We start from the raw sequence: 10,641 nt of genomic DNA, 5'->3' as shown, positions 1-10,641 counted from the left end.
TTCTAACAAACTCAAAAGTTAAAAGATATTAACCTTTTATTTTATTTAAACAAAATTTGATGAAGATCGTAAATTAATATACTCCTACAAGTTTTGTGTTCATGATTTTGCTATGAATTCTCACAATTTAAAGTATATGAATGGTCTTTTTTTTTTCTTTTAAATTCTCTAAGAAAAACAGTAGAAACTATAATGGTTAATTTATTTACTGCAGTCACTTTTGAAATATTGGTTAAATTGTTAAAAGGGGTGGAAATGTCAAAAGTGTGTTTCTTTTGTTTGACATTAGGGCTTTGGACAAAACTTCAAAAAGCAGTTAAAAAGAAAAGAAAATATTTATTTTAAAATGTAAACTTTTAAAAATATTTGTAAGTATAGCAAAATGATACGATCTTAAAATTATATTTTTTGCTTTATACAAAAAAACCGTAAAATTGTTATATTGAACTGAATTTAGAGTAATTTAAAAAAGTTAATATATATATATATATATATATATATCTTTTTTGATAATAACGAAAAAACAAATTATTTACGTTTCATATAAAAATTAGTAAAAGATAAAAATATATTACGCTCGACTACAAAAAAAATATTTTGTTTATTTTACTATTTTTGACAGTTTGATTTCTTTATCAATTATTTTTATCATTCTATATTTACTAAAATTTAAACATCACAAATGGAAAGCTACACAAATATGTATCAAATAATTTTCTTCTCCAATTTACCAATAGGGTTGGTAGAGATAAGAACAAAAATTCAACTCCTTGATTGAAAATATATGTCTAAATAAATCAAGTTTTATATTTAAATTCATAACATATCTTTGAATTAACTGAACTGTATTTATTAACAAATCATATAGATGAAAATGATCATCCCAAGTAGAAAAAACGGTTCAAATTCTGATTCCATAAGTATATTTTGATTTTTTTTATAAAGAAAATTAAGACAAATTGTAAAAAAAAAAAACGGTTTTGTATTTGTTTAAAAATACCCAAAGTTAAAATACTGTTTTTAACTTGCTTTTGAAGTAAAAATATATTAAAACGAAGAATTGAGACTTAAACAGGTGTAACAAGAAACCTAAAACATTATAGTAATATTCAATTACCAAATTTTACTCTAGATTACCGTTGCAATGTTTCAACTCCCGTTTTTTATCCAACATCGTCATGACAACTTTCTATTCAATGGTAGTTTTGGAATGCTTACAAGTAAACAAAGTTTCGTTGATGTCATTCGAGATCATCACATCCGTGTCTTGATTTTCATTGGACCAACTGGTAAAAATAATCATATCACATGACTTATCATTTCATACTTGTAATTTTCAGTTCTGGGAGGCGTGACATGAAAACCGTTGTTTTCTTGGTTTTTGTTTTAATTCATCGTCTTCTTAGTTTTTGTTTCAATTTAATGTGTTAAAAAGACGTACATTGATTTTCATTTTTTTTTGTTAGTTACCTAAAATTAAAAAGAAAAAGTTTGTTGGTTAGAATCCATCACCCTTCTTTTAATGAAAAAGGAAAAAAAAAATAGAAAAAGAGATAATAGGTATTATTGAAGAGAAGGGAATTGTGATTAAGAAATGAGATAGGGAGTGGGGATAGGGCACATGACAATTCACAACAAATCTTTCTCTTTCTATGCATCCAAATAAAAAAAAAAAAAAATCTTTTATAATAAGTATATAAATATAAAAATAATTTTAGATTTTATGAGAGTTAATGAACAATAATAAATTTCTATTTGTGATATCATCTAAAATTATTCATATGTTATGTTTAAGAATATTTTCAACAATTTTGATATGTATTATGGAGGGAGGGTACCAGAAGGATGGGTTTATTACTTATTAGTATTGATTGTATAGTGAGAGTGTCACTTTGGTAATTAAGAGTGATTACAAAAAAACAATTAATTATGATGTATTTATGTTGAAACAATTGGATATTGTTTGTATTTAAGGGTCCCATTACCAAACCCCCAACCCTCCCTTCCCATCCATCATTTTCTCCTCTAATCTGCATGCTCTGGATTGTTGTCTCTCACACTCTCTCTGTATTCCTCTCTCTCTCTCTCTCTCTCCTCTCTCCATTTCTCTGTTCTCTCATAGTTATACTTTTCATCACTCACACCCACAATCACCAACACTTACAGTACAAGTTCTCTTTTCTTGTAGATCTGAATACATTTTTTGCTTCTTCCAAGATCTGGGTATTGATTTTTTTTTTGTTTGATTCTTCTGCTGCTAATGCTAGTGATGGGTTTGAGTTACTGTATCTGGGTTTTCTTTCTTTCAATGTGTTTGCTCTGTTTTCTTTCCTGGAATGTGATTGGTGGAGTCTGTTAATGAGTGAGATCCGGGTGTTGTAGATTCTTAATTCTCTGAAATGTAGGGTTTAGGATCGGGTGTTTGTTGTAGCTAATATTCATTTGTGATTTTGTGTTTATTGTTGTGGGTTTTGGTAATGAGGGTTTTTTTTTTGTGGTCTCTATCTTGCTTGAGCTGGTTTAATTTGTTTTTTTGGACTGATTTTTACCTTTGGTGGAATGATTTACGTTGGGTTGTGTTAATCGTGGGAACTCTTTGATAGAATGGGAGTTTTTGTAGATCTGAAGCTGTAGTCACAGAAGCATTGGCTTCGAGGATGATTTTAGTGGCCATTTTTCTCAGTGGCTGTTCTAATTTTCATACGTGGGTTTTAGTTGAATTTTTATGTTCTTCCTCCTGGAATGTGATCGTACTAAGTCTGTACTGTGAGGGTGCAGAGTGTCCCCGACTCTTTCTTGCTCTTGGTTTTATGAAATGTAGGGTTTAATTTTTGTTGTGGTTCTGCGATTTTGGTAAATTTGCGTAATTTGAGATTCGTACCTTTTTCTGACTAAATTCTTAAAAACCCAGAGTGAATTGTTGTGATTGGGGACTGTGTTGGAGTCTTGATCTTAAAAAGCTTTCTTCTGGATTACTTTTGGGTTTTGTTGTGCCTTGAGTCGGTTTATTTGGTAGATTAAGTGCATTTATACGAAATGAACTACTTCAACTTGGAATAAGAAAATTTTCTAGCTATTGGGTTTTGAGTAGAAGGAACTGTTAATTGATCAGTTTGATGAATTGTAAGTTGAGTTTATGATTGCTCTCTCTCTCTCTCTCCCTCCCTCTCTCTCTCTCAACTATATTCACATGGCATGCTTTATGCACAGAGTATATATGTTCATAGAAATTGTTTGGCCACTATGTTTTGATACTGTGGTTCCAGTCTCTCATATACTGTTTTTTTTAATGGCATCAAAATTTAAAACTCATGAAGTGTGTGGGGAGTGGGGTGATGTGATCTCCAGGATTAACATTGCATTGTTTCATGCACAGAACCTAACTTTGAGAGTTTGATTGATGCAGATAAAGGTGTGAAGTTAATAGATTTGTGAATGGCGGTGGCAGATACACAAATTCCTCTTCAAGGAGAAACCACATGTGGTACCCTACTGCAGAAACTGCAAGTAAGTAAATCACACTGTTGATCTTTTGCTTCCTCTATTTCATCTAAAAATTTTCTATGGACTGACCGAAGATTATCTCAGGAAATTTGGGATGAAGTTGGTGAAACTGATGAGGAACGAGATAAAATGCTGCTTCAGATAGATCAAGAATGTTTGGATGTCTACAAAAGGAAAGTTGAGCTAGCTGATAAGTCAAGGGCAAAACTTTTGCAGTCTTTGTCAGATGCAAAGCATGAGCTTTCCAGTCTTCTATCTGCTCTTGGTGAAAAAAGTTTTTCTGAATTTGTGAGTAAATATTTTATATGACGCCGTTTATATCTCAGAGAATGCTGATGCAGTTGTTTGGTGATTCATATCAAGTTCTATTCTCTTCTTTTAATTACAGCCTGAGAAGGCTTCTGGAACAATCAAAGAACAGCTTGCTGCCATAGCTCCAGCTCTTGAAAAGCTTTGGAAACAGAAAGAGCAGAGGGTTAAGGAATTTTTTGATGTACAATCAGAGATTCAGAAAATATGTGGGGAGATTGCTGGGAGTTTAAACCTTAGCGAGAATCCAGTAGTAGATGAATCTCAACTTTCGATAGAAAAGCTCGATGAATACCATTGCCAACTTCAGGAACTGCAGAAGGAAAAGGTGAAGTTCTATAATGGGGAGCAATCTGTTTTTATTTATATTTCTTCCTTCATCACGCCAATATTTGATCTAATATTCAAATATGAACAGAGTGAAAGGTTGCACAAAGTTCTTGAATTTGTGAGCACCGTGCATGATCTGTGTGCTGTCCTTGGAATTGATTTCTTTGCCACTGTAACCGAGGTTCACCCAAGCTTAAATGATGCAACTGGTGTGCAATCTAAAAGCATTAGCAACGATACTTTATCCAAGCTGGCAAAGATGGTCTTAGCGCTGAAAGAAGATAAAAAGCAAAGGCTACATAAGGTAAACACCTTCTAATTTGAACACTTTTTAAAAATATACATTTTTATTAAAATGCTATTTATAAAAATTGTCTTAACTAAAACATTTGTGTTTTTCTCTAATCAAAAGTTCATTTTCTTGCCTACATCGGGAGTTATTCTACAAATGCTAAATTAGCATAATTAATCCTAAAGTGATTTACAATCAACCACATTATATTCATTTTTGGATAATCAACTTCGAACCACATTATATTCATTTTTTGAGTAATCAACTTCAAACCACACTATATTCATTTTTTGGATAATCAACTTCAAACCACATTAGATTCATTTTTTGAATAATCAACTTCAAAACGATTCTTCAAAAAAGGATTTAAAACAAATATGATGATTATATAAGTGATTTTTATTCATTACCAAACACTTTAGATTCTTTGATTGTTCTATATCCTCCAAAGTTACTGAAGAAGTAGATTCAAACACACTCTAAAGAAGAAAATTTCAAAATTACGTTTGCTTTGCTTCCCTGGTGCAAAATGTGAAAACGGACATTTATTTTATCTGAAACCTATACGTCAAGAATCTGTATCAATCGTGTTCTGACATTTAAAAGGATACTTAATGAACTTTTTCTTTTACAGATTATTCATCTGGTTTAAAATTTAAAATCTTCCCACAAAAATGTATCTCTCATTTTTATCTTTAAAATGAAATTAGAATTAGAATACCTGTGTATTGCACCGTGAATGAATTTATTGCTTTAGTCAACATTAAAATGGGAGCAGATGCATGCCATACGCTCTGACTGTTTCTTAGCTGGGTATGTCTTTTCTCCTTTTTTTTGCAACTAGTACATATATCAATTTATTGGAAACTTCAGCTTTTTAGAGCTTGAACCAGTTATCTTTTCTTCTTTATTTGCAACTAGTAAATATAGCAATGAATGGGAAACTTGAGCTTTTTAGAGCTAGAACCAATGCATGGGCAACTCTACGATATTTCAACAACACCTGTATCTGTCAGGTGTTGAGGGTAGAGATAAAATTTATTGTGTACATTCTCATTCGTACTAGAGCTTGCATTATTTCGTCCTCTAGATTATGATGTTGTGATATTGCCAAGGCGAACTATGTACTTCTTCAGTTAACTTGTTTATTTGGAGCTTTTTAACTTTGTATTATTTTGTATTTTGTCTTATACAGCTTCAAGAATTGGCAACTCAGCTGATTGATCTTTGGAATTTGATGGATACCCCCTCAGAAGAAAGAAGTTTATTTGACCATGTCACGTGTAATATATCAGCATCAGTAGATGAAGTGACTGTCCCAGGGGCTCTTGCTCTTGATTTGATTGAGCAGGTATTTGAGTATTCTGTAGATATCATGCTGTAAATTTGAATGGATGTGGCTGTTGACATTTTTTTTCTGGTTCTACGTGTTAAATTTATAAGGCTGAGGTGGAGGTTGAGAGGCTTGATCAACTCAAGGCTAGTAGGATGAAGGAAATTGCTTTCAAGAAACAATCTGAACTTGAAGAGATATTTTCTCATGCTCACATAGAAATAGATCCGGAGGCAGCTCGAGAAAAAATTATGGCACTAATTGATTCTGGTAATGTTGAGCCTGCTGAATTATTGGATGACATGGACGATCAAATAGCAAAGGCCAAAGAAGAAGTTCTCAGCAGGAAAGAAATATTAGACAAGGTTGAAAAATGGATGTTAGCATGTGAAGAAGAGAGCTGGCTGGAAGACTACAATCGGGTACTTGTCCTTTCCTGCTATGATATTAAAAAATTCACTATTATAAAAACTTGCGATTACATGCCTAAGTAAATTCTATTTCAGGGAATCATAAACTGATTGGCAGTTTATAATTTTCTGTGGAATTGCCATTTCATATTACCTGGACTGCTTCAGTTTTAACATGGATTTTATTAGAATATAGTTGAAAACTTGAAATTTTTATTTACTGAACATGGCTGGACATGGTTATTTTTTTTAATTGTTGTACACAGACCCATAATATCCAACACTTGTTATATATTTCAATGCCTAGCAGTATGTTGAATGCAGCCATGGAAGATTCGTTTCTGCGTGGCTGCAGTTGGTAAATCCACAGATCTAAAACGTGGACTTGCTTTTAAAAAAATTAACTGGAAAACTTACAATTAATTTTACTTCTTACCATAGTTGATAAAAGTGCAAAGGATTGGCAACTGATACATCATGCCAGTTTCACAGTTGAAACTTTGAATGCCACTCCTATAGACTCAGACTAAAATGTATATGCTAATACTTTAAATTTCTCAAAAATACTGGACTTGTGTTGTGTTTTGACACGATTGTGGCGTCACCTTGCAGGATGATAATAGGTATAATGCTAGCAGAGGGGCTCATTTGAATCTCAAACGTGCAGAGAAAGCTAGAATTCTGGTTAACAAAATTCCAGGTTTGTTGTAAATACATATGAGAACTTCAATATTCTCCTTACGATTCCCTGGATATTAATGCTTGGTTCTTCTTGATGGCTTGGTTATGTAGCTCTTGTCGACACTTTAATTGCCAAAACTCGGACTTGGGAGGAAGATCGTGGCATCTCGTTTATTTATGACGGTGTTCCTCTCCTTGCTATGCTAGACGAATACACCATGCTCAGGCATGAAAGAGAGGAAGAAAAACGACGATCGAGGGTAAATTGTTTCAAACCTCTTATATATATATGAACTTATTCATATACATTTACTTTCGGTTTGACAAACACCCTCTATTTTGCGGCCTCTTACTTCGGACATTGCAGGACCATAAAAAATTCCATGATCAGCAAACCACAGACCCAGAGATCATCACCAATTCAAGGCCTAGCCCTGTTCGAACCACTACAAAGAAGGCAGGGGGGCCTCGTGTGAATGGAGCTGCAAACGGAACACCTAGCAGCCGACGGTTATCTCTTAATCAAAATGGATCTAGATCAATGAACAAAGATAGCAAAAGAGACAGTATGAGACCAATGACACCGGTGAAATACGACGCGATTTCGAAAGATGACTCTGGCTCACACATTTCAGGTACGGAGCCTGTTTCAGCTTCACCATGAGAAGAGAAATAGAAGAGAAGTACTGATAAAATAGGGCTATATAATACCATGTGTAATATTTGTAGTTGGTGCTGGTAGTGGAGATGTTCCACAAAATAACGAAATTTAATGATGGGAGAGTGGGATGTTCTTTGTAGTTGTTGTGTATGTTAGAAGTTGGAAGGTTTGTGGGTCAATATTAGTAGTTATTTTGTCCTAAATCTTTGTACTCTACTGTCCAGAAATGGGGGGCAATACAGCTCTTTCTACTTTTAGTTAAGTCCTCCATGGGCGAGTTCTTTTTGGTTTTCACTAATCTAGTTCAATTAGACTCTCTAATGTTGTGGTTTCTGTTTTGTATGGCTTTATACATCTTTACCAATCGATGATGCTTGCTTGAGCTCTGCCAAGCCAATATGCAGACAGATTCCACGAAATGAATTATTGTAAACTTTTTTTATACTAATGGAGTAAAGTTGAATTGATTTGGGAAATAGCGATGTATAGCTTAAAAAATTTTGATGATTAGAAATGTGAAATGAAGTTAACAAATAATTCTTAAAAAAAGAGTAGGATTTGAATGAAGAAGATTGAAGATTTAAATCCATTTGGGTGGTATATCTGTTTAATTAGACTATCTTAACTAAAATTGTTATTCACTAGTTCTTTTTTATTTTTAATTGTTTTTTAAATTTTTATCTGTCACTTAAATCTTGAACATAAATCTCTCGTAGTAGTTGTTTTGTATTAATAACTGAGTCATACGTGCTCCATGTTTTGACTTCTTTTTTTTTTTTTTTTTAAATCTTCAAGGATTGATCAAATTTTGGTAGCAATTCATTAATAGTCTCCAGTTTGAGCAATGAGGACGAACAATTTATATAGATTTCAAATGCGATCAATGAAGAATAAATATGATACCGTTGCAATGGGAACACGTTTTCTCCAACAAATTTGTGTTTGTCATGTTTTCAAGTGGGATTTTGCGGATGACAATGAGTATATTTTCAAATGATAGTTTTGAAAGTGGGGATGTGGATTGAAATTTTTTTGAACAAATGGTTTTTAGGTTTGGAGAATTCAAAATGTGGAGTTTCAAATGTTGATGAATTTTGACACAGTAGAGATATGCGTTGAGAATTTTGAGCATCGAGATCATTTATGTTCTTTGAGTGCATTTTTAGTTATCGAATGTTGGGTGCTATTTTGGTTTGATGGGTGTCTAAGTGGGAGATTGAGTTGTAGGGTTGGATTGGGGAAGGGTATCGGATACATTGTGGTCTGCTGTTATTTATTTTATTTGACAGAAGTGGAATTGTTGGTTGTATGAGACTCTTCCTGTGGTGCTTCTTTGCTGGTGTGACTTATGGTTGCTACTATGTGTGCTCATGCTGAGGAAATTACTGACCTTTTATATAGTGCGGTTTGTTTTCTTGCTGTTTTCTTTTGTTTGGTCTTTGTGCTCTTTTCTCCTCTCCTTTTCTTGGTTTGCCTTTTGTGTTGTTTTGAGTTTGGGGTGTCCTCTTGGGCGTTTTTGCTACCATTTGTGGTGTTGGTCTAGGGTGTGGAGTTCAAAAGAGTTTCAAATGTGGATGATTTTTGGCATAATAGAGATATGGTTGAAGGGATTTGGATTTTCCATGGTTTTCGCAAGACCGTTGTTATAAGGAGCATTTAAATTTTGTATGCAACTCATTTTTACTTTGGAATTGTTCTTTAATAAGGATGCTATTACCTACACTTTACTATATTTTGACTTTTAAATTTTCAATGTTTGGTTACCCTACTTTCTCAGGAAAGGGTAAAAAACGACATAATTTTGGTTTTATATTTCAAAACTAGTGGACTCTTAAACACTCTTATTTTTGAAATATAAAACCAAAATTGTATCGTTTTTTATTATTTTCTTTTTCTTTTGGTTCGATACCCTCACCTTTCGAAAAGAACATTAACTATCTTACGTTTATTTACGCATACACATATGCTTTTAAGTTAACGAGTTTTGTCCCAAAAATTAATTAAGAAATGCAAACATTTTTAGATACTTAGGAAAAATTTGTAATCATTAAATGTTTATTTACATTTGGCTTCACAATTTATTTATATTTGTTTATATGTTTGCAGGGTAATTTGGTATTCAAATGATCTCTCATAAATGAAACTATTTGTCCTTGCCAAAGTTCTTCAAGTTACAAATAAAATAGAAAAGAATGGATGATATTTTTGGAGAAACCTATTTCACGGGGATTGAACTTGTGTTGGATCGATCACTAATATTGGAAGTTGAATGCATGAATATTCTATTCTTAAAGTGACTTTAGTTATTGTTGGGAGAGTTTTCAAATTCTAAACCCTTTATCAGATCTTTTTACTTATTAAAGTTTTCATGTGAACTTAAAGGCTGTGAATTTGAGCTTGATTGATTTATGGATTTGACATTCAAACCAATTGATTGGATTTTGGGATTAGTTAGACTTTAAGCCAAATTAATTTTTAGAACTTAATACCAAATTTAGTCAAACTTTTTATTTGATCAAATAGTTACAATGCAAACACGTGACATCATCGTGATTTGCCAACTTATGTCTTCAATTATAATTTAGAGCAGAGCACACTTCAAGCTTTAGTAGGGTGGGACGAGGATAGTCACGGAGAAAGAGATAAAAAAAACAAGCCAACTAGTAACCAGAACCCATCAAATAGAGATGTTTACATGATATACACGAGAATTGGCATGACTTTCTCATCCAAGTTCTTGCAACCCTTTGTGTATTGCATCCCTTCAAAGTTTCTCGTTTAACTTTTACGAAGATCAAGGTGACAAATTCCTTTTGGAAAGAAATTTTAAAATATAGACACTCATTTATCATAGTAAAACTAATTTGACAAAAATCTTAAACTTGAAAAGAGTTTTTTAAAAAATATTACAAAGTGACAATTGTTTAAATTTGGCTATTTGGCTTTTGGAACACAATTGTTGATTGTTTAGATCGATTTTGTAAGAGTTTTTATTTTTTATTTTTTTACGCTTTCTTTTACACGATTGTTTATTTTTTCTTATATTCATGAAAATTAATCTAAAAGATTAATTTAAAGGGTATGAAAATTTTAAAAAATATAACAAGACATTGCATTTTCT

The 10,641-nt window shown here is 32.5% G+C and overlaps 1 protein-coding gene across 2 annotated transcripts; it reads left to right on the top strand.

Annotated features, from left to right (window-relative positions):
- The first annotated feature begins 1,947 nt into the window (after positions 1-1,947).
- Positions 1,948-7,814, top strand: LOC103491082 (65-kDa microtubule-associated protein 1-like). 2 transcript variants are annotated; one of them, XM_008450906.3, is made up of 10 exons: positions 1,948-2,067; positions 3,407-3,507; positions 3,589-3,792; positions 3,893-4,141; positions 4,232-4,447; positions 5,631-5,786; positions 5,879-6,190; positions 6,791-6,878; positions 6,971-7,119; positions 7,227-7,814. In XM_008450906.3, exons 2-10 carry the CDS (start codon positions 3,436-3,438, stop codon positions 7,521-7,523), a joined length of 1,743 nt encoding a protein of 580 aa, XP_008449128.2. In that variant the 5' UTR covers positions 1,948-2,067; positions 3,407-3,435; the 3' UTR covers positions 7,524-7,814. The 2 variants fall into 2 exon arrangements, with proteins under 2 accessions (XP_008449128.2, XP_050941631.1); XM_051085674.1 differs by having other exon boundaries at positions 2,019-2,223.
- Positions 7,815-10,641: the final 2,827 nt, after the last annotated feature.

Source organism: Cucumis melo, chromosome 6, assembly GCF_025177605.1.
Source record: "Cucumis melo cultivar AY chromosome 6, USDA_Cmelo_AY_1.0, whole genome shotgun sequence".
Lineage (NCBI taxonomy): Eukaryota > Viridiplantae > Streptophyta > Magnoliopsida > Cucurbitales > Cucurbitaceae > Cucumis > Cucumis melo.
Note: the sequence above shows the minus strand (reverse complement) of the source record. Positions and strands in the feature narration are given on the sequence as shown.